The sequence below is a fragment of the Typha latifolia genome, chromosome 15, assembly GCF_019914945.1.
Source record: "Typha latifolia isolate L0001 chromosome 15, TyphaL0001v2, whole genome shotgun sequence".
Classification (NCBI taxonomy): Eukaryota; Viridiplantae; Streptophyta; class Magnoliopsida; order Poales; family Typhaceae; genus Typha; species Typha latifolia.
In genome coordinates, this window is record NC_133100.1 from 7,392,724 (window position 1) to 7,417,755 (window position 25,032).

The window sequence follows — 25,032 nt, forward strand, 5'->3', positions numbered from 1 at the left end:
GATAAATACCTCCGACCCGGACGGACCCCAACTTAGCCCCAAAAATGTTTGGACTTGGCCTTGGCTCACAAGTACTTGATTCATCGTAAATTTGTCACTTTTTTTCAATATATATATATATATATATATATATATATATATATATATATAAGATCATAAAATGCATTAAACTGAAGCCATGGGTTGCCTCAAAAATTACACTGTTGTCGTCGGTAGGAATAAGTCATTCGGCTGCTCGATTAGTCTCTCTATATATTCGAAATAAAATTTATAAAAATATATATATATATATAATTTATACTTAAATATAAACACTACATCATAATTTTTGTACCGCTCATATACAAATAAGAGTTGAAGAATAGTATCTGAATTAATATCTATATACCTCGATAGTATGAAATAGTATAAAAAATAATAATATAAAAAACTTTTTATATTTTTTAAATTAAATCTCTACTCTGTTTTTCTATATATTTACTAATCGTGCTATAAATTACATTAATATCATAAGTTCTTCCGGATTCAAAAAGGAAATACCAAATTGGAATATAATTTTACTACTATCCGAATTGTGATTAATTAATTTGCACACTAATCCCTTTACTATTCCAAGATTATATATATATATTTTTTAAAGCATGAACAGATATATAAATTAATCAAAAGCTATAGAAATGATTAGATGTGGACTAAAGATGAGAAAAAATAATAAATTATTATACTAAAATAAGTTAAGATATTATTTAATTATTATATCAGAATAAACTAAGGGGCCAAAGGTTTTATAGTGACAAATCCCATCAAACGTGGCAGAAAGTGACCTATAATTGTATAAATCTATGGTGGTATTAATTTTGGAATGTAGCATTTATAGGTTGCCCAGTTTGTTCAAAAACTCGGACCTTGCAGAGGTAATAGCGTATACACTAAAAAGCCCTCTCTATAAAATTCTCTCGTCCGAAATCGGAATCATATCATATTCTTGCTAGGGTACGGTTGTTGAGGTATTGAGATTGAAATCGGAATTGGAAGCATCCATCGAGGAGAAAGCGGAAGCGGAGGAGATGGCCAAATCGGCGGGCGACGAAAGGGGCCTTCTTTGGAAGCTCCCTGAGTTGAAGTCGAAGGATCTCGGCAAACTCGGCCCCGCTTTTGGCATAGGCGCCGGCTGCGGTGTAGGCGCCGGCGTCGGCCTTTTCGGAGGTAAGCTTGTAAGCCTCTCCTCTCCATCTCATCCCCGGCCCCTGTCTCCGCCTTAACTATAAAGTTTTGTCTTTACTACCACTTTCCTGCACAGTATTTGTTGCACGTTACCAACTCCATATTTAGATTCGCCAATAAGAGGTAGATAGGCTAACCTTTCCAGTCTTGGGTAAAATTAGAGGTGAAAAGAGGAGATGAGGATGTCATTTATGTCGAGTTTGAACAATAAGAGGACTGAAACATGAACAACTGTTACCTAAATTTGGAAAAATTCAAGTCCTAAAGGTGTCTGCTTTGTTTTCTCTTGTGATTTGAAAGAGAAAATTAAGGATAATGGTTAGGTTATTGTCTTCGTGCACCTTATTGTAACCTCTAAATGGTAGAAACCATTGATTGGTACTGGTACTTTGCTTCATGAGCTTTCTTAGCTGGTCTTCTTAGGCAGTCAATATACCAGCAAACATTATTAATTGGTGGTAGTCTAGAAAAGTTGTCTCTTTTCTCATTGTTTGACCACTTTCTCCCTCTCTCTCTCTCTCTCTCTGGGCTTCTTTTTTTAAAATTTAGTTTTCATTTCCCCCCTTTTGCCAATCTTCTATAATTTATTGTTTGATTTGCTTGACTTATATTAAGGCATGCAAGTGAAGGAAGATGTCTTTGAATCTGGAGGCAAAAGAAACGCAAATAATATTCTTGCATTGCTGCTTGTTGACAACAATGCAGTTCATCTATGCTTATGCAAAGATTGTACTGTTTGTTTGGATGCCGGGATGGAGGCCTTTCATTTTCATTTATCTATTCAGGTGCAGGCCTTGGGGCTGGATTTCCTGGTCTACAGATTGGCTTTGGAGTTGGTGCTGGATGCGGTCTAGGTTTGGGTTTTGGTTATGGCATGGGTAAAGGAATTGCTTATGATGATAAACAAGAGTACACAAATGTTGGCAAACTATTCCAGGGGGCAAGAAATCTGCCACCTCAGTAAGTACATCATGTACTCTGACATGGGAGCATTTGAATTTGGCACGTTTTGATTGCTTCTTATGCATAAATGTGCATGCGCGCATACATTTTCAAATGAAATTTGTTGTCATATTTCTTAAAGTAGTTTTCCCCAATGCATCAGTTAGTGTGGTTGTAAATCTTGACATTGTGTGCTCTAGTTTCATGGGTTCCTAGGCAGTGTTGGGAGTAAGGACAGTAGGACACATTACATTTTTCCATCAGATAGAATCCTTTTTTTCTGGGATGCCATTTAATAATGTGATCCAGGTCAGATCAGACCATCTTGTGGGACATTGGACTTGTTGGGTTGAATCACTTATTTTAATTAGCCTAATTTTATCTTAGCATTAGTCTATTCCTATTTCAGCACATAAAACTTAAGTGGTGGGTTGATAATGTGCGCCTAGACCAAACCCAAAGAGAGACTGACCCACCCTAGGGTAGTTTTTAGTTGATTTGGAACCATGGTTTAATTTAATAAGCTTGTATTTCATTTTAAACCCTGAGGTTTTGTTATTTGCACCCAAGTCCAGTTAATTATCAGTCGGTTTGCTGTTTTGTGATTGAGTCAATTCGATCGAACTGAGTCTAAGAGTAGCCACCTTGAAATATTGTGGAGTGTAACCAGGTTAGACATGAATGGAATAAATTGATCTCCTTAAGCCCTAGCTCTCTTTCTCTATTTCTCAACTCTTGTTCTCTTGACCCACAGCAGCAGCCACCCACAACTCTTCCACCTCTAGCCCTTGTTGACCGACCAACTATCCTAGTCCCTTAGGGGTGGCTCACTCTTACCCCTTCTTCTCTTCTCTCAACTGATGCACTATCTATTTTCACCATCCGTAACATTCCACTACCAACATCCCTATTGGCGCCACCCCGCCACCTCCATCCGACACTTGGGAGTATATGCCTTCACCCACAGAATCCACAAATCAACTCAAGCTTCAACCTATAGGTTTGCCACCTCTCCAACCTTCGATCGCAGTTCAAACGATAACTCCATATCTAGCTAACCAAATCTTTAAACCTTGGATTCATTGGAAAGCATTCTTCCAGAGCGACCAAGGATAGATCGTTCAAAATCGCCCTTGCAAGTTCTGCCCTAAATTCTGTCTAGAATTGGTTGCGGATCGGATCGAGCCGCTTCGAAGGGAGTTTGTATCATTTAGCTTGCCACAACTTGGATAATTAATAACTAATTTATGCATCTAACATTCTTTTAGAATTTGTGAACTACATAACTTCATTAATGTGTTGTATGCATGGTTTTAGTGAGTTAGGCAGATTAGAAGCATCCGGGATTACCATAAATAAGTTACTTAGGTGAATTTTATTTGAATCATTAATGGATATGATAATCTTTGAGCAACCCATAGAAATTGATATACTATACTGAATTCTCTAAACAAGAGTTAGCAAACAGTGGGCCCTCTAAGTTGATCCTCCTTGCAGAGATCATCATTTTCTAATGCACTTGTCTTATAGATGTTTCCAAGTAAAATTCTTGCTTTTGTTATATACTTATATTACATTTTCCGCATACCCTCTTTTATCTTTTTGCTCTTTCTAATTTATTCGCTAGTGAGAAAAATTATTTGATGAGATTTCAAGTAGGAACAATTTAAAATCTCATCATTAATGCTCATTTTATCTATCTGGTACTCATAAATGTTTTATTACATACAATTTAGAGACCATGTGAACTATGATATTTTTCAAAATTACATCTTTCACGCATGTAAAATCTGTGCTACGTTCTTGATTTCTTGTCCTTGTCCATATTAATCATCGCTATCAATCTACTTGTGCATGCATGACTCTTTTCTTACAATATTTGCTTTTGGTACAAATATGCATGTGTTGACACCTGTTTTTTGGTTTCCTATTTTACAATATACAGAGAGCGTATTGCTGCATTGGTTGATGAGATTGCCATTAGTACCAAAAAGCTAGTCAAGGCAACTTCTAAAGAGATTGAGAAGTGGCGATGAGGGATCACAAGCTCTCATCACTGTTCACATAATTTGGTGCCTAGATTGTCGTCAACTTGCCACATTAAGCTTGCTAGCTGATGCAAACTTTTATAGTGCCTTAGGATACACTGATCTGTACATGGGTCTATTTGCATTTTTCATATATTTGGTGGATATAAACCAAGTAGTATACTTGATAATATTTTCTCCATCTGTAACTTGTGGATTAAGTGAATTGTTATAGAATAGATTTCCATGCTTTTTAAGTTGCAAGTCTGGTGTTCTTAAGCCACTCGTGAGGACTGTGAAATCTACAAAGCCAGTCTATGGATTGGGATATATGTGGTCAACTTGAATCATGGCTTAGCTGTTAGCCCTTGACTGAATTTTTCGACCTTCAATGAATCTCACATTTTCCATGATGTGCTGCTTCTGGTTTTCTCATTCTTGATCTGTTCTTTATCGGGGATTTTGATTTACAGTTACTCAGGATTGTGCCATATTAATTGTTTTCCGCGACTTGCAAAATGCTTGAATTTTTTATGTCTTCGATGATTAACCGTCGCCCCTGGAGCTGCAACCTATGGTTTGGTTGATGCTCTATTGACTAAATATATACACAAGCATATCAAACACTTTGACTTTTTTTGTAGCTATTGTGGAGAAGAAAATGACGCTCCTTGTGTTTGCTGCTGCAATCTGGACTGCATACTTTTGACTCGTTTTATGAGTATTTTTAAGGTGCTATAATGTGACACTTGGAAGGTGCTTGTGATTAATGATCAATCAGATAACATTACAATTAATTTGATGATATTATCTTCATGATATAGCATGCATGTAGATGATAGATAACATATGCATGAGGTTTAGATTGGTGATCAGTTTTGGGCATCATCATTCTCTAAAACTAGTATTCGAGTATGATAGATACTTTTAAGACCTTCAAATGAGCAAATGGCAATACTTGTTTGATGTTATTGTAGTCTTTTATTACTAGCTGTGTGGCGTGGCTGTGGCTGTGGCTGTGGCTGCTGATGCTTCTACCTTTGGGTGGTGTTGGATACTCCTCGTTCTATCCAACCAAAGTGGACCACAGGCAATGACCCCGCCACGTCAGCACGTCATCTGCCACGCTATCACAAGCCGCCCAACCAAATCCCAGCAACAGATCCCCATCCTGAGCACTCACCAATCACAGCCCTTCGGGATACATCCGACGTGGACCCACCACATCCACCAGGCCAACCATTTAGTCTCCCTCTCCTTCACTCAACGTTCATCAACTGCTACTCTCCTCCTCCTCCTCCTCATCCTTCCTTGCTTCTCGTCGGCCGGCGACCATGGCTTCCCTCGGCATGTCGGAGATGCTCGGCACTCCCATCACCTTCAACGGACCGGCCCGCTCGGCGCAGCCGGCGACCAACGCCGCGTCCCCGAAGATCGTCGCGCTCTTCTCCAAGAAGAAGGCGGCCGCTCCGGCCAAGGCGAAGCCCGTCGCAGTGTCTCCGGTCAATGAGGAACTCGCCAAGTGGTATGGTGAGTATATCTAACCCCCTCCTTAGATGAATTAGATTACTTTGATGCTTAATTCTACTTGCTTAGTAATGTGTTTGATGTTTTGTCTCAGGCCCTGACAGGAGGATCTTCTTGCCGGAAGGACTGTTAGACCGATCAGAGGTGCCAGAATACCTCAACGGAGAGGTCCCAGGAGAGTAAGTTCTAACATTTGTTCTTCTGGCTAAATTTTCTATCAACCTAATGATGAATAGCAGTAGTGAAGTGGCATTAATATATAAAATCACTCTATTAACAACTCTGCATGCTGAATGGCTTTTGCTCTCATTTTCTTGTAGCTATGGTTATGATCCTTTTGGGCTGAGCAAGAAACCAGAGGACTTCAGCAAGTAAGTGAATGTAAAAAAGTGCAAAAGAAACTAACCGGAATAGCTACCTCTTGTTTTTTTTTTTTTTTGCCAGAATTCCTTTGATCTTCTTTGTACTTAACTTCTATCAAATTTACATGCAGATACCAAGCTTATGAGCTCATTCATGCAAGGTGGGCCATGCTTGGAGCTGCAGGCTTCATCATCCCAGAGGCCTTCAACAAATTTGGTGCTAACTGTGGCCCTGAAGCAGTCTGGTTCAAGGTATCAGTTACTCGAAAAGCTTAAGTTATTAGAGAATAAGAGCTGAGAGCACTTAGCTTGCAGAACCTAGTTTAGCTCATGCATATCAACATTTCTCTTCCATATGATACTCTTTAGTATTTCTCTATAAAATTAGCTCTTCAGGCTCATCCTGACTACAATGATAAATGACTGTACATTATGCCTGCTAATTAATTATAAAGATGGATACATATTCTACAAGTATTTCTCTTCCATTTTTCAACCTCTGTAGTAAGTGTCTCTAAATTTGGTGGTTTGATCCAAATTTGCAGACTGGAGCTCTTCTCCTTGATGGAAACACATTGAACTACTTTGGAAAGAACATCCCCATCAACCTTGTGCTTGCTGTGGTTGCTGAGGTTGTGCTTGTTGGAGGAGCAGAGTACTACAGAATCATCAATGGCCTGGTAACTGAATCTCCTTACTAACATTAACTGCTGTACAAATATATCTATAACTAGATAACTGAATTGCCAAATACTTGTTGTAGGATTTGGAGGACAAGCTCCACCCAGGAGGACCATTTGATCCCCTTGGCCTGGCCAATGACCCAGACCAAGCTGCACTGCTCAAAGTGAAGGAGATCAAGAATGGGAGATTGGCGATGTTTGCGATGCTCGGATTCTTCCTGCAGGCCTATGTCACTGGAGAAGGGCCTGTGGAGAACCTCTCAAAGCATTTGAGTGACCCATTTGGAAACAATTTGCTTACTGTGCTCTCAGCATCAGCTGAGAGAGCTCCAACTCTGTAATACCTCTATATCACCTTCTTCTCTTCCCAGAATTGAGCTCATTGTTGGCCATGTAAATCTATGAGATCCTTCTCACTGCTATGTAAAATGTGTTTGGACTTCTAAGGAATGCTTGGTTTTGCAAGACCTTTCGAAAAATGTTCTCTTTAAAGAATTATCTTGCTGAGTTGATATCGCACTCATCCTATCGGTACCTCCAATTCGATATGATTTAAGCAATCCTTTTAACATAAAAAGGTATGGTGTTAAATGCAATTTTGTTTTACGATAATTAATTAGAAAACTAATTTTTACATAACAATATTTTTGTCTTATGCGTTTTTAGTCTCAATTTTTCTTACTTTTGAATATTAGAAATATTCTAAAATGAACAAATAAAATAGTAAAAGATTAATATTTTCACATAAATTAGAATTACAAGGGGCTAAGTGCCTTGGGTTCTTCGACACATGGAGTATCGTTCCCTTTCTTTTTGAACAATCCCTTCTTCTCCGTTATTCGAAATTCAAATTTCAAACCTTTTCCTTTGGGTTAAAAGTTTGTAGGACTAATTTCTGTATGTGATACATCATAATTTGGTAGATCTCTCGTTTAGGTTAAAAGTTAACTCGTCTTGATCTAAAGATTTCTCTCTATTGTGTTTGTGGAGGTGGTGGGTTTTGGAGAAGATGCTATTTATCGATTGATGTGATGTCAAGTCGTATCTTTTCCTTTCTTTCTTTTTTACTGATGCTATTTTATTGAGATGATGCCGTAGTAGGAGGATAAATGGCGTGTTGTAGGTGTTGCTTGGTTTTGTTATTTGTAAGTTTTGCTTTTTTAGTGTGTTGATTAGATTAATAAAAGATTAGTATACTTAAGAAAGAAACGTAAATTAATCATTGTCATGCATTTTGTTAACTTTAGCAGCTGCCTGTTAAAAAAAATATATGAATATTACTTTAAAAATTAACCACCATGTTGATTCTGAAGTAGAGCCAAAAAATAAAAAAAAAATTACGTGGGATTCACTTTGTACATTACATTATTTTTTTTACAAAAAAAAAAAAGTGGCAGATTTAAAAGCACCAAGCTTCCCACATTTTTGCAACTAAAATGTGTCTATAAAAAACTAAAAAAAAGTAAAAATAAAAAATAAAAACTTAAAGTCTTATAGTAGTGTTTTTTTTTCATATAGTTACAAGAAATTTTTTTGACATAGATACCATAGATAATAAAACATATCTTTCAAAGGGTACAATAATTTTTCAAGACCTGCCTTGCAAGATCTGTTGCTCCACTTTTCTTGTAAATCAAGTGCAAATTGTAAGCAGCCTCCCTTCCTAGGTTACAATAACCTGACCTCTGATCCTGCGGAGTATTTGAATCTTCGTAAGGGAGCTTAGGAATTGGATGGTCCTCCTCCTTCAATGTCAGCACCTTCTCGTAATAAGAGGCTGCTAAAGTAACAAGGCCTACGTGCTGATATGCTCGGGCAATGTTGTACAAGGCTTCCTGCAAAAGAATATGTTATGAGATCAACCTGGAAATCATCACAAGCCAAAAGATCGGTTGCGATGCTAAAAATGGTTGGTCTACATTAACATGAAAGCGTGTAATATTAGCAGGTTTCAACTGAGCCATTTCACAGTACTTTATGGTCAACCTTGCTTTGTTCAATAGAGAGAAAACAGAGAGAATTCTCTAAAAGATGCACAATAGAGCGGATGGAGGAGCTCGTAGAATTTTAAAGAACAAGATGCAGTATATGAAATCCGAGGGAAGAACTAGAGAATAAATCAAACCTGGCTATCACCACAGATACGTAAATAATTATAGAGGAATGCAAAACCTTGAACGACACACTGGTGCTTATTCTGTAGCCTAAAACCGAGGGCCAAGTTAATCAAAGCAGTGCCTGCAAGGAAAGAGAGAAAATGATGTAACTATCTTCCAAATGAAAACGATTGACCTGAGTACATAATACCATACCAACACAAAGACTGATAAGAGGATTCTCTGGCTGCAGCTTATAAGCTTCCAAATAATCCCGAGCAGCTGCCTGGTGCTGGCTAATGAGAGTGAACTGATGGCCACTTATAATTATCGGTGGTACACAATCTCTCCTCGTTGCCCTCATATAGTGTAGAAATTTAACATGTCTTGTATACCGATTCTCTAGTCTGTAGAAAGGATATATTACTTGTATGCAGTATTGTAGTAGAATCTCATATTGACACACCAACAGATTATAGCCAAAATTATAATGTTTACTATTATTACTAAGAAAATATAAGATTCATGTGATACAGATTGATTTGTGGAAGATAAGAAGCATAAAGGATCAAGAAATAAAGATGAAGATAACAAGCAGTAGTATCTATTATGGTCATTATCATTCACCTTATTATGTTGATAGTAGCTTAGAGGTTGCCTAGTTTTCACTTCCCATCAAATTTCAATTAAGGAAGACTTTGATCCATGGCTACATCAGCTCATGCTCTACTGAGAATAAAATGTTATCCACACTATTTCCTTTACGATGTTCCATGGCAAGCCAAACCCAGGTGGATCTTAATACCTTATCACATCAGATCTTTCATTTGACTTGATGATTCATATATGCTACATTGTCCAAAGAGGCTGGGCATTGAGAATATGATACACAAAATTTCAAGTTATCTAAATAATAACAATATTGTTCGTCAAACCCTACTTATGCAACAAATTGACAAGACAAATTGTAGAGAATATGCCCGTGCTGGAAAACATAGATTAAGTATACCGATAGATTATCCATGTGACAGATGAAAACCGATAAATTAAAAAGATATAAAAACTTTTGGGGTCTCATCTAGAACATGATGACATGGTCCAAGATCTTATAAACAACTTCAGTGAAAAGATCTAACTATCTGACAAGTTTTGCGGTTAACTATGTGAAGTTCAACTGATATAATGCCACATTCACATGGAAAACTCACTGGCAAAATTCTACCCATTTAACTCACCAACACAGACTCATCCCATTTCAATAGCAAGTTATCAACAACTAAGCCATGTCATACATGAAGTACAGAAGTTTTTAAGTTCTAACCAGTCAAGCAGTGCATGTCGAAATCAGAAAACCATGAAATTTGAGAAGAATAAATATGTTGTGGTTAAGGAAACAATTTGGTCCAAAACAACATAAAAGTACATATATTTAGGCCCAAAGACTTAAAATTATGCATAAAACATATGTTGCTTGCTTTAAGAAACTAATTTATTTGTATTTTCAGACACAGTAAAGTAGAGCATCAACATCAATTACCTTGAAACGACCTTGTAATAGCAGTTCCATGCAGCGATGCTATATGGATGTTGCTGAACAATATAACGAACATAATTGAACCCATGTTTAGGATCTCTGGTACTATATGCTATTTCTGAAGCGGAAAGGGACAAAGATATCAATAAGATATTATCTACAAGACATCCAAAGGAAAAGAAGACAAACAAATTCTTCTTAGAGTAATTCCAGGAGCCGTGCATTGTAAAATTAGAAAATTCTATAGCCCATAAAAAGCAACCAATAATTGTTAACACTTTTTCTTATTAGTATAACAAAATTAATTATGAAAAAGAAAGACTGAAAACTCTTACGTGCTCCCAATGATCGAAGCTCCTCTTTTTGATCATTAGATACTGCATTATATGCTACTTTGAGGGTGTAGTTGATTATCTCCAATGTCTCCCAATATCGCCGCAAGGATGCCAATGCTTTGCAAAGCTAAAAAATGTAACACCAAAAGAAAAGGAGAGATTTTGTTATCCTGATTTTCAATTTTTTTATTTATTTAATAGGCTATTCAAGGACAATGGGGAACTGGCCCTAACCAATTAATACAGGGTCATCAATGCCCAAACTTGAGCAGAAAAATAAAAATATAGAGAACTAAGTGCAACCAAACAAATGCAGCAGGGAGAGTTTATCAACTCGTTTAGCAAACATGGGCATGTTAGTCATGATTCTATACTAAATTTTCAAAGAATGAAAATACTAGGTAATTTAACCAACTACAAAAGGGTTTAAAATAAACACAGACTATGTTTTTAGGTATGTTCTGTTCAGCAGGATGTGAAACTACAGTATTGTCTTATTCTTACTCTAATGTACCATAACATAGAGGTACTTAATTTAAGGGTGTTTGCTGCCATATATCGGCCATGCAATCTGTCATGCAACTATATGTTAGAAGATACGAAGTTAGTTTAAGAAACCAACCTATAATCTGGATAAACTAATTCTGTCTGTCTTGAAAGGATGTATGTACATAGATTTAAATATGTTGGTTATAAACACATACATATACATATATACATATATGTAGTTCATCTGTAAGAATAAGCATAGTTTATGGTTTTAAATTTTGTACAGTAAGGAAGCAACATATCCAAAGCAAGAATGTACTTGAGATATGAATGCTTGAATATATGACTTCTATTAATAGAAAAGAGGGAAGAGAAACAATATCTTTGTGGTAAGTAGAAGTAGCAGAATTTAGGATAAAAGGTAAAAAAAATATATCTAACCAGCTGAAAATTGATATAGATCCAGTACCAAATCATGATCTTGATAACTTTAATACTTAAGTTCATCATTGAAAGGGCAATTAATATCTTGGAAGGGCAACAACCTATATTGGACAATAAGTGGAAGCTAGATAGAAACAATCAAGTATTTATTAATCAAGGAGATCCCTTCCAGAGCTAAATTTGATCCAGATCAAATCCATTTGATTATGGATAAAGATATAGGCTTATTTTTATGTTTGGGCCATGTTTTGTTCCTTAAAAAACTGAACAATGTTCAAGCAATCTGAAAACCCTTGGTTTCAAGATAAACATCTGAAAATATCTAACCTAGTAGGAAGAAAGTTCTTAATGACCTAAAGAGACTGCTACTTGTTATGAATCATGATGGTTAAAGGCTTGTTCCATGTATTATGTATCTTGTTGGGTTCAAGCCATGAAATCAGCCTCTCCGTCTCAGTTAATGGGACAAGGTTGCACATATTGACCTATAATGGCAAGAGCCACATGTACTGAGATGTCATTTTGTAAGAACTCTGGATCTTCAGTTGTCTTATATGATACCAACAACTGCAAAGAAATTCTGAACATAGAGAAAACTTCAAAGTTCCCTTATATTGTTCATCTCATAATTCTGAAAGATCATCTATAAGATAAGACTCAATGAATAAAAAATCCTTATATATGTCACATCTTACCATTGCAATTTTAAAACACAAATTTTACATATTTTGGAGACTAATTATGCCCAGTCGCCCAGGTATACTAAAAGTGACAATAAAACGTGAAAAACAAGCAGGTTTATACATAATTTTCGCATACTCTGGACCTTATATACCTGTAAATTGTCGAGAATCAAAATATTAAATTGCTTTTTTCCACCAATATTATATGTAACAAAAGATAGGTTTAATAAAATTTAATCTATGCACTTGTGAGTTAACCTATTAGTTAACCTTGTTTTGTCGTCATAAGCTATTTTTCAAGTTTCATATATATGACTCAGTTATCCCACCATTAAGACCAACAAGAAAATTCCATGTATCAGGCCATCAGACGCAGCTATAGGAACATATAAGATAAGATACATATTGGATTATAGTCTACCATAATTATCCATGTTGGATTATTCGCTATCTCGGTCAATACTTCCATGTGAAGCAGTGGTTTTCAAATATGTCAAAAATCAACAGGCAGACGAGCAAATAAGAAGTTAGGGAAAACTACTAACATCTAATATAAGCTGATGATGTTCCGGATCCTTCAAAAGTCCCTCCAGAGGAGGTTTTTGTACTGCCTTCCGCTAGAATGTCAAATTTAAAAAAAAAATCTGAATAAGTCAATATAACGGGAAAAATGAGTAGCAAATATATAGAAAAAGGCAGATTATTTTTTCTACCGGAGCTTCATCTTCAGAGTCTTCACTTTGCCAATCTAAACCAGCTGCTATGGCTGCTGCTTTCCTTTCTTCCCTCAAAGCTGCCTTTTTCTGTAGAGATTTAATTGCTCTTGTTGCTTTGGCCCTAACATCATTATTAAGGGGTCAGAAAAATGAAATAAAAATACGATAAGTTCTGAAGAAGTGAAGAGATGTCATCATGATTAAAGATCAAGTATACAGCACGAGGACATCCATGCATTAATAAGCCATAAGCATGATAAATGCAGATTGCGCAGGTTGGCACACCCCCATTCAGGAAAATGCATGCCAATTCGACATGTAGAGACATGATCTTATGCAAGGGACTGTAAAGGGTCAACACGGGAGAACATCGTGATATTTCCATGTATTGTGGAGCAGAAGAAAGTATTGACATGGTACATGCCAATTTATGCCAACTAATGTTGATCAGTAGCTGAACATGGAGAATCCATGATCATGATAATTAAGCGAATAGACTTGAATATGTACTATGCATACAATGAAGCAACACAAAAACAAGGAAACAAGTAAACTAAAACTTATATACATAAGATTCTATGAAATAATAATGATTACATTACATTTGCTTTTCATGACCAACGAATATAAGACTCGCCCTCTATCTTTTCAGGAGCAAAAGTTACCTATTACTCACTCTTAGAAAGGAAACAATTATTACTGTCTATTTATTATCCTCGTTACTATCCATATTATGCTAAATGAAACAGTCAAAGGAACATACTCAAAATTATGATTTTATTAATATGTTGCTTTTATCCTTGTTCCTTCCTCATGGGATTTCGCTTCTCTTAATATAAATGATCAACCAAGGAATAAAGAGAAACTAATTGCAACATTTATAGCTTGCAATTAATCTAATATCATTTAGTCTTTAGTAGGGAACATAAATTGTTTGTTTCATACTGTTTTTATTACAAAAGTTAGAGCAATAGGATTCGCAGGCCTTGGACTAGAAAATTTTCATATGTACCAGAAAAAGGATCAATACAAGTTCAGAAATCTCGGAAACTGATAGGAACTGCTGATTACAGTAGATTATTAGAGAGATAAATTTGACACTTGGAAGTTCAAAGATATGAGAAGTGCTTATTGGCATAACAGTGCTTATGGTTTATCTACCATGTAAATATGATGCTTGAAGTGTTTTTAAATGAACTGATGGTCAGTAACACAGGTATTCTTACATTCTGAAATCTGAATAGCATCATTAGGACAAGACTGCTTTATTCATTAAGCAATATTACATCAGAGCATGTTAGACATTGACAATGAAAATTACACCATGAAATACAATTAAATCAGTCTGAGAAAATTGTAAGGACATATTCAGCCCTTTAGCCACATAAAACAATAAAATCAGAAGCAAAAAAGAAAAGAAAAAAATATGATATTTTGCAGTTAATAACTTTAGTCTGCTTTAAGTAAACTAATTCATAGTTGAAGGTGCACCACTAAACATTTAAGTCCATTGCATCTTAAATGTAAAAGATAATTCAATAAAAATATAGTACTTACAAATCTGCTGATGTTGCAATTGGTTTAAAGCCATGAAATACATTGTCAGGTTGTTGTTCACTCAATAACTTTGCTCTTTCAAATAAAACAGTTTTCGGGAGCTTTTTTGCTGGTCGAACCTATTTAAATAAAATGTAAGCATAAACTAAACCATGAAATAAAGAAAACGAAAAAAGAGCAATCAGGAAATTCAAATAGTGCCAAGGTATACACACCATGTTGATAACCTAATCAAGATAAAGGAGGAAAAAGTAGCGTCAGTAAAAAAAATAGTTAAAAACTAACTTTTACCACATTTGTAACCAGAACAGTAGCCTTTATCTTGACTTGGAACTAGAAAATTTGGGTACAGTGGAACAGAGAGGAAAAATGGTACATACTTGTCTTATTGACTAATATAAGTAACATAAGACATTAGAAAAACAAGAAATGCTTGAATTATGCTTGTTCATGTATAGAAATCACCAGATAGGAATGTACAATTTCCATCTTCAACACAATGCATTCCAAACCTGCAGGTCACTGCTGGCACTGTTTTTCCAGGTCGAGCTACAAAAAATATTCCTGCCTCAAACATGCCATGGCATCAGAGAGTGTTATTTTGATACAACTAGAGCTGGATCAAGTTGTATCAGAAGAAATAAATTTTCTTTAGAAAATAAGGTTTTTTGCTGGAGGGTGTTCGAATGCATGGGACCGCGTTCGGACGCATAATGCGAACGCCTGCACGCGTTCACAAAAATAGAGAACGGAATTTGTGCATTCGAACGGCCTTGGGCCCATTTGAATGCGTCCGTTCGAATACCTGTATGCGTTCACAAAGACAAAAATCGGGATTTACGCATTCGAACGGCCTTGAGCGTGTTCGAACGCGCCGTGGCGAGAACGCTTGGTTTTTAGAGCTTATTTTTGTTGTTTGGGTCCAAAATGTAGCCTCTAAGTATTGTGGAGTACACCCTAGTTAAGTTATGTTATGAATCCATCTTTTTTTCCCTATCTCTCTCTTCTTCTTCTTGCCCTAAATTCACATCATCCCCTAGCCTACATTGGTTAAATCCTACTCCTCGTCTGGCGCGGCCCCTACTTCTTCTAGGAGCGACCCTTTTTTTTCCCTTCATCTTATTCTCTTCTCTAATCGCAAATATCCCTATCCCTATATCATCCCTCTAATAGCAAATATCCCTATCGACGACTATGGCGAAGAGGCTGAGGGAGATGTCACAGAGAAGGTAGTCGAGAAGGAGCTTGAGGAGATAGTGGAGAAGGATATGCAAGCCGAGATCTCAATGCATGCATACTTTGATACTAGCGCCCCAAAGACCCTACAGGCGGATGGGCTCGTCCAAAAGCAATGTGTACACATCCTCATTAACACGGGGAGCACGCATAACTTTCTGGACGAGAGATTGGTACAGAGTATAGGACTCAAGGCCCAGCCTACTATCAAATTTGATGTGACCATCGGCGATGGCACCCGCCTTAGAGCCGACAACGTTTGTCGAGGAGTGGTGGTACGGGTGTAGGGACATAGCTTCACCTAGGACTTGTACCCGCTAATACTTCGAGGAGCTGACATCGTGCTAGGCACTCAGTGGCTATAGAGTCTCGGTCCTATCACATTTAATTTTTCACAGATGACTCACATTTCAGAGAGATGGACGTGTGTGGTACGACTCGAGGGAGTTCGCACGCAAACGAGCCCCTCCTTACGGCTGTTGGTTGGAACTCCACGGATAGGCAAAGTTACCTACTTCTTTCAATTGGCACCTACGAAGCCTGGGATCGTCTCTAACTTAGGTACTCGTCTTGATTTGGATTGCTTATTAGCTGACTATTCTGGACTTTTTGAGGCTCTACAAGGGCTGCCACTTGTCAGGCATGCGGATCACAAGATCGAGATTGTACCAGGGGTCGGACCTGCCAATGTACGGCCCTACCCCATCCAAAAAGAAGAAATCTCGAGGCTGGTTGCGGAGATGTTGAAGCAGGGCATTATTCAACCAAGCTAAAGTTCCTATTTCTCACCGATTTTATTAGTGAGAAAGAAGGACGACAGCTGGCGTTTTTGCGTCCGCGCACTGAACGCTATAACCGTCAAGGATAGACACCCGATAATAGTCATAGAAGAGTTGCTGGACAAGTATTGTGGAGTGCACCCTAGTTAAGTTATGTTATAAATCCATCTTCTTCTCCTCTCTTTCTCTCTTCTTCTTCTTCTTCTTCTCGCCCTAACTTCACATCGTCCCCTAGCCTACATTGGTTAGATCCTATTCCTCGTATGGCGCGGCCCTATTTCTTTTAGGAGTGACCCCTTCTTCCCCTTCATCCTATTCTCTTCTCTAATCGCAAGTATCCCTATTCCTATATCTTCCCCTTCGTCCTATTCTCTTATCTAATCACAAGTATTCATATTCCTATATCATTCCTCTTCCATCACATCAAGAACTCCCTTCAATCTAAATACCCAATCTAACTCTCTAATTAGTTTAGTTCGTAACATATTTGAACACAGACTGATGTTGTAGAAAAGCCAGGACGACAGATCATATAGTTATGCATACTGTTGGAGGAGGAAACTTATGTTAGGTTGTAGCATAATAAAATACGCAAGGATAGAATACTCGAAAAAGTCTTTTGCCAGATGGACTAAGAAGCTAATAAACACCTACTTTATAAAGATTATAGAATAGAGAGTCTAATCACACATAACTTGGACGACTTACAATATGGCCATGGCAGTGGCTAAATTTTCATGTAGATTTTTGTAGTTTTGTACAGTTGATGAAATAACTTATAATGAGATACAGTGAAGCACAATGCTATGAAACAAAGCATAGTTGTATGAGAAGTTGTTCTAAACCATCCTATTCTGTTATGCAAGTATGGCCATGCTGGTCTTCGTACTGATATGGAGCCTTTTTTTAAAAAAAAATTTATATTTTTCTCAATCATTATCAAATCAACTTTAGTCATTTTCTTAACAAATATAATATAATATATAGAACAATTTTTTTTTACTTTTTCTTAATTCTACCAATCATCATCAATCAATTTTAATATTATGTGTTGAATGTTAATATTATGTCTTCAATTATGAATTATTCAATTATATTATAGAGTATTCAATCATTAATATTAATTTTAATAAATATGCTCAATCATATTATATGTTGAATAATATTTTTATTAAAATTATGTTAAATGTACGCTAATGACACGTCGCGTGCTAACCCGCACATGCCGTGCACAACCATTGTTGTTGTTATGTACCATGAGGATAAACACAATTTAACAAAGAGATTCAAAGTTATATTTCCCTAATATAATCCATTGACATAACACACAAACATGCAAGAAATGCAGCAAAATTACTATCCCCTTGATGACAAACATGTGGAAAGAATACTGTCTTCAAGTAAATTCCAAGATTTTCTATTGTGATTGCTGTAAACAAAATAAGGTTATAATAGTGCATGGTTACCTTCCTTTGGCAGCAAATATATATACATCAACCAGAAAGATGTTACAATTTTCAGTATATTGCAGCATTAGTTTACCTTTTGATTCTGAGATTCAACAATTAATGTCTCACGAATGGATGAATAGATTGTGTCAGCAAATTTCTCCAGCATTCCTTTGTCACGATAAATTTTGGCAAGCTGCATTTTGATTTTCCCATTAAGCCACCAGGGCTTCGATTGTGCAGAACATAAAGCAGAAAATAATTCTACAGTGCACATAAAAACGTGACTATGAGAACAAAAAAAAAAAAAAAGTTGATGCCACTGATCTCAACAACCATTTTGGCGCTCATATTACCAAGTGAGTGACTTACCTGAATTTTTAGGAGGTGAAAGCAAAATAATAGCTTCATCACATTTCTCTTCTTCTAGAAGGAGGGAGGATAAGGTTATGCGGATATCAACATTGCCTTCCATTTTGGATAAAGCTGAAACATAAATATGTCAAAGTTGCAAACATGTTTGTAAAAAACTATTGTAGAACAATGCAGCAGCTTACATTCTGCATCAAGCATTTAAATCAAATCTTCTTAAGATAACTAATTAATAGGTTCATTATCAGTACAAAGTTGGGAGTCAAATACTATTTAAGGAAAAAATAGAAAAATTAGACTAGGTTGCATCAATATAAGGAATATAAGGAAATGCAATAAGAACCTAATAATCAGGAGCAAAAGGAAAACATTTTGAATTTTCTAAATAACATAAGAAACAAGAATAAGAAGATTGCCACTTAGAATGACAAATTATTCAAGATAACTCCATCATATTAATCCCATGTAAGAGAAGTAATAAAAAATATATAGGCAAAAATAAATCACAAGTATCCTTGAAAAATCATATCTCTAGAAAACATTTAATAATCAGTATTCCTATCTTCTTCCAAAGATTAATATGAGAGAAATTCCTAATGATTCCTTTCGATCATGAAGAAAAAGTTGAACAACATCCAATTTCATTATGGAGCAACCATATGAAGTTGGGCTCAGAAAATTTATATGAAAAGATAATGCGGTAGATGATAAAATAACAGATTGAGAATTTGAGATACATGAGGTAATCTCCAACTGCTCTACATCTAGTTTCATTGATCCCAATTTCAACCGATCCCAAAACACATCATGATTGGCCGTAGTCAATCCCAATCTTGACCCGAAACTAGTTTGGTGACTGATTTCGGTCTAATATTTAGGATCACATTATTCTAGCTTAGGTCTGTGAGCAGTCAACCTCTGTTTGATCTAGCTTAAGCATGAAAGCATGTAAATGATATATATATGATGTATCTATTATATATATATGTTTAGACTTTTGTATTATCAAAAAATAAATTTTCAGAAAAAAGGATTTCCATTTGGCTTTCACTAGCATGTCTCTCCATTGCACTACTACACATAGAGCCTCATTTAGTTCAAGTGATAGGAAGCACTGCCTTCCTCTTGTTGCACCCTCCATTGAGATAGGGTATTTTGTATCCAATCACAATATAGTCAGTGTCGCCAGTAGGCACATTGTTTTCTGTCTTCCCTCACTGTCTTACCATCACACCTACTAAATTCTCTCTTCCTTACCCTGTTATCTGTGCTGTGATTACCTCTCGCTGATATCTTACCTTTCTTCCTCACCATCCTTATTTATACAACCCTTTACCTAACAAATGGGCTCGCTTCTGCTCCAAGCCATAGAAGAATATAAATAAGTTTAATTTGATCAATTATGTTTATACTTTCTAGTGCCATAAACCATTTCAAATTTATTTTATGCAGACCATCTTAAAGCACTATTTCTACTGCATGATACATAGAATGCCAGACTTTGGAATAATTATTGTTTTCAGTCTGTGCTGGTTAGTTACTTAACATAAATCCATTTTGTCCTAAGGCAGTCAAGACAAGCATCATGACAACCTGTACTTCTTCTGATCAAAGTATCAATTTGAGAATAGGTACAGATATGACGTGCCTTCACAGTCTTGACCAAATAATAAATTCTCGAACCCTTAATATAGTGTGGAAGAAACTTGACTGAATAATCACATATAAACACATTGTCAAGCTAAGGATCTTACTAGAAAAATTCTCGTGAAATTTTTCTACTTGATGGTTGTAATGATGCTCAGAATGTACTTCTCATAAGTGGGACATACAACTAGAATTTTCAAACTATCCGTTTCAATTAATGTTAGGGATAGTGTGGAATATCTTCGAAGGGGAAAATGAATATATAAAGACCAGTGCACCAAATGATTTCTCTACTATTTAAAACAAAAATATTAACATTTAAGAACAATCCCAATTTGTACTCTTTACTTCCATGATAGAGAAAGCTGTAAAAGAAAAAGAAGAACCTTTATAGAAGAAGGGAATAGCTTTTCCTCTTTCCTTCATGGATATGTAACACTGAGCAACTTTCAAACATAACTGACCCTGTAAATATTTGCAACCACTAAAGTTAACAAAGGCGATTGGTGGAGTACAATAAGTATTACATGCAGAAAAAAAATAGAAAAAAAAAAGGATCAACTTCTTTATCTTTTCTCCATGATCAAACTCGTCGGTAATGCTTTTTTAAAGACGTTTTGCAACAAGCATTAATCAAAAAGGAATAATAGCGGACTTGTATAAATGTTTCTTAATTCATACTTGCCCTGATACATAATTATTTCCTCAACGTTGTGATAGGATCTGGAAGCAACTAAAATTACAAATGACGGCTTAATAAGTTTATAAATTGTTCCAATTCTTCCTTTCTAGTTTTTATAATTTCAGTTTCAAATTATTCCTATGTCAATTCACTATTCACTACTCTCTCAGTAAGGGTACTTTGTAATTTGGAAGTACTGTTACCTAATTTATGATGGTGATAATAGGGTTTTTAATTAAATATTTTTTGTAGAAGGCAGGGTTTTCTTTTCAGAAAAAGTGATGAGGTAAGATTCAAACCATAAAAAGTACATAAAGTAGGAAGGGTTTTGAAAAAATTTCAATAAATTACTTCACTCACCACCTTCTAGCAATCAAGAGTAAGAATGTATTCTACATAAATAAGCATGACAGAGCTCATCTTACATTGTCATCAGCAGCAATCCCCTCTAGCATTAAGTAAAACTTTAGTGCACAATCATATTGCGCAAGATTAGCAAAGGAGTCAGCAACTTCAGCAATCAAATCGCCTTTATCTGGAGAAGATTCCCTTTGCATATCCTGAAGCAAGACCTGGAAAGAGGCCAAGGATCAAAAGGATAAAATATCTGAATTAGATATGAAGAAACAAGATAAGAAGATCGTTGAAATCAAAACTAGGTTATTTTCTTGCTTCTTAAGAAAATTAATAACTGTAATGCAGAAAAAAAAAAATGACCACAAACCTCGGCATGTTCCATATTTCCAAGATGAGCATGACATATCACTGCTTTCACTTTCAGATATAGAGGCAGTTTCTTTTCAGAGCCAAATGCTGAGAGTACATTCTCAATCTGCCTAAGTGCTTCATTATGTGCATTGTTGTCCATATACAGAGAAATGAGAAGATCTACAACACTTAAGTCAGCTTTAGAATTATGAAAACTGGTATAATCCTCCATTACATTTATAGCCTTGTCAATTTGACCACACTTCCTGTGCATCTGAAAGAAAGCAAAGCGAGGGAAGCAAAACTCAGGAAAAAAGTCCACATACCATAAAGCAGTCAACAAAACAAATATTAAGTTTATTTTGTTTTTGAAGAATATACAAGGTAGAACATATGCAAATATTTGAAAGTAAGGTCACGCATGTATTATGTAGGGCTAATACCATGAGGATCATATACCTTCATCAAAGTATTATTATGTTGCATGAGTTATGATCCATGAGATGAAAACGGATCGAATACGGATCGAATAATGCTCAACTCACATCTGAATCCATATTTTTAATCTGAATACGGATATTGGTCAGATAGCAAAATTTAAAACAATACCCTAACTAAACGGATACAGATAATTTTCGGATAGAAGATCGGATCTTAAACGAATGTTGATCGAACTAACTATTAAAGTTTAAAATCAAGCTACAAAGTTCTAGATTCCTATGACAGGCATATCATGTTCTTAGAGCACAACAAAGTATGATAATGCAAAATAACTAGCAGTCAAGTGTTGCACAGACACCAGAAATCAGCAGGAAATGTAGTGTTAAAGTATCAGCTCATTTATTAATAGTTTATAATAATGCCAACCACAGGTAAGCAACCTGGCCTATCATTTGGGTTCCTCACCTCTTCCTGAGGTGAATAACTGCAAATGATAGTCAGATGACAGTTTACAACTATTACCAGAATCAGATAAGTAATATCATTAAAATAATGAGTGGAATAAGTGTGACCTTTGCAGCCATTTTTCGTGCTTCAATGTTGGCAGGTTGAATCCCTAATATCTGCTCATATGATTCTGCTGCTTTCTGATACTCCCCAAGTTCAACATATAGTAATGCACGGTCAAACTTAAGGCCTACATCTTCAGGATCTGCACTTATAGCTTTTGAAAGACAATATCTAACTTGGCCAGTATTTCTCTGTTCACTGTGTCAAAACAAAACGAAAAAAAAAAAAAAAATCAGAGGTATTGCAGCAAGTAGTTAGTAACATTAATTAAAACAACTAGTGGCAGAATTGACATCATGAGACTGCAAGTTGAAAGTGTGGATATTACAGACTATATTTTATTGCCATCCAAGCCTGGACAAGAACTTTGGAGAAGCATAACAAGATATGAAGAAGAAAGGCTTACATTGACCAAGCTATGAGCTTCTTCCACAAAGATGGATCTTTTGGTGTCAAATGTGCAGCAATCATATGAAAGTTAAGAGCTTTTCTTCTGTCACCCATAGCATCATATATTTGACCAAGAAGATAATATGCATCAGACAGATTTGGTGCAAGTAGCACAACCTCTTCCAATAAATGAATAGCCTGTACCAGTAGAAAGATCGGCATTACACATTGGCTATAAATTTGGTTCCAACACTAATGGCATCATTCCTTAAGAAGAAGAAAAAGAACATCGGATGATAGTTGCACTGACCACTGGTTAGTGTCAATGATGGCCATGTCGACCGGCATGCCCTGTGCCGATCAACATTTGTCATGTTGGCACAGTACCGACACATGACACGAGAGGTGTTGCACGGCACCCCCTCCTCTCGCCTCTTATGGTTCAACGCAAAGCTGTCACTATCGTCGAGCTCCAAAGTTGCCCGATCGACTACTTAAGTTAGATCCGTAAAGACGATCTTTTTATTTTCGACCCATTTGGGTCATCGTCTTCCCCATTCACTAGGGCATCATCAAGAGAAGGGGGAAGGAGGAGATCAACAATGGTAATGATGACAGAGGAGCTCGACAGCAGTGGCCATGACTCAAAGGTGGCACAGTATAGTCTTCCTCTCCTCTCTCCTTCTCTTTTTCCCTTTTTCTTATGGCACAGTCGGCACATGTCATAGGCACGACTATCCTTGGCTAGTGTAATGATTGTCAACTGATGAAACGACAGAGAATTGATTGATTGACTTAGGTATATTGATCATGAGTACAACAATATTATATAGCTTTTATCAGTGACAGTTTTGTTTTCTCCTGAAAGATGGTCATACCATTTCATAACCAACTCAAGATTTTCTTGAATCACTCTTGTAATATCCTCTTTAGTGATCCAATATTAGTTAAATGAAAGCAGCATCAAAAATATGAATGTCTATATAGCTCATCCACTAAAAGGAGAAAGTTCACTCTATTCTTTTATTGGGAAATGAAATCTACTTTTCTATAGAATTTTCGTGAGAATTGACGGCAGAAATATATATTAAAGCAATGCGCTAAACTTCAGAAGGTCAAACCTCATCGTACTCTCCAGATGCATAATGAAGAGTAGCATCACCAATTCTCCGGCTGACTTCAGGGCTGAGTTTATTCCTTGATCCCTTCTTTCTTCCCTTCTTCTTAGGCTGAACAAAGAACAAAATTTGCCTCAAGAATCCACAAGAGAAGAACATAGAAACCTCTCTCAATACATTCGACCAATACTAATTCGTTCTGATTTCAAGCAACTTAAGAGAAAAGGAAACCCTTAGATGAGAACAAGATCAAGGTATAAGATCATACACCGCGTGATCTTCTTCTCCGCATTCCAAAGTTCATCAGTTCATTGATCTCTTCAATCGTCGCACCCAAGAATTCACCTTGTCTCGGCTTCTTCGCGGGCTCGCCGCTACCATAACCACCAAGAACGACCAAATTAGCTACAGATCGATCACTGCATTTAGCGAAATGTAGGGTTTTTACCGGTCTCTTTGCTCGTCGAGGGCCTTGCGCTTCCTCTCGGCGAGCGCCTCGTATTCCAGCCGCTCGAACTGCCGGTAGAGTTCGACGCCATTGGAGTCGCCTTCGACTAAGTAAAGAGGGTTCGTTTCCTCATCGAACTGTAATATATACTCCTCGTCTTCCTCCTCCTCCTCCTCCTCCTCCTCCTCCTCCTCCTCGGCTTCGCCTCCGTCGTCGTCCTCGCCGTCGTCTCTTTCTTTATCGCCTCCTCTTCCTTCTTCGCCTAAATTATCTCTTCCGGCTTCGTCCACCTCCATCTCGTCTTCCGGAGCGGAGGGAGAGGGCGGTCGCTTCATCCACCATAGAAGCGCTCGAGGAGGGTTGATCAAGAATTAAACGGGGGTTTTAATAAGACATCGGAAGCAATACGATATCGGTGGTTTTCTTACTTCACCGCCGACTTCGGATAGTCTACACCTAAACTGCCGTATATAAGCTACACGGCTTTGGTTCATATTTTTGCCTGCATGAGTCCTGTGTAAGTGTACCACACTGTTTGGAAATCCCAAATTCATACAATTCAAAAAAAATTAGA

At 36.6% G+C, this 25,032-nt stretch overlaps 3 protein-coding genes across 4 annotated transcripts; 2 read left to right on the top strand and 1 right to left on the bottom strand.

Annotated features, from left to right (window-relative positions):
- The first annotated feature begins 840 nt into the window (after nt 1-840).
- Nucleotides 841-4,457, top strand: LOC140802335 (uncharacterized). Its single transcript, XM_073157833.1, has 4 exons — nt 841-914; nt 993-1,206; nt 2,010-2,184; nt 4,112-4,457. Exons 1-4 carry the CDS (start codon nt 843-845, stop codon nt 4,200-4,202), a joined length of 552 nt encoding a protein of 183 aa, XP_073013934.1. The 5' UTR covers nt 841-842; the 3' UTR covers nt 4,203-4,457.
- Nucleotides 4,458-5,466: 1,009 nt separating this feature from the next.
- Nucleotides 5,467-7,244, top strand: LOC140802334 (chlorophyll a-b binding protein CP26, chloroplastic). Its single transcript, XM_073157832.1, has 6 exons — nt 5,467-5,723; nt 5,815-5,899; nt 6,041-6,091; nt 6,214-6,334; nt 6,628-6,762; nt 6,846-7,244. Exons 1-6 carry the CDS (start codon nt 5,528-5,530, stop codon nt 7,104-7,106), a joined length of 849 nt encoding a protein of 282 aa, XP_073013933.1. The 5' UTR covers nt 5,467-5,527; the 3' UTR covers nt 7,107-7,244.
- Nucleotides 7,245-8,091: 847 nt separating this feature from the next.
- LOC140802118 (uncharacterized) lies at nt 8,092-24,827 on the bottom strand. Of its 2 annotated transcripts, XM_073157554.1 has the most exons (18): nt 24,459-24,827; nt 24,279-24,384; nt 24,014-24,121; nt 22,909-23,090; nt 22,505-22,700; nt 21,508-21,765; nt 21,209-21,355; nt 20,488-20,566; nt 18,455-18,568; nt 18,177-18,346; nt 14,620-14,738; nt 13,060-13,183; nt 12,892-12,963; nt 10,731-10,857; nt 10,399-10,513; nt 9,078-9,268; nt 8,891-9,003; nt 8,092-8,600 (listed from the first exon to the last, which is right to left on the bottom strand). In XM_073157554.1, the coding sequence occupies exons 1-18, from the start codon at nt 24,791-24,793 to the stop codon at nt 8,334-8,336; spliced, it is 2,823 nt and encodes a 940-aa protein (XP_073013655.1). In that variant the 5' UTR covers nt 24,794-24,827; the 3' UTR covers nt 8,092-8,333. The 2 variants fall into 2 exon arrangements, with proteins under 2 accessions (XP_073013655.1, XP_073013656.1); XM_073157555.1 differs by lacking the exon at nt 12,892-12,963.
- Between the last annotated feature and the right edge of the window lie 205 nt (nt 24,828-25,032).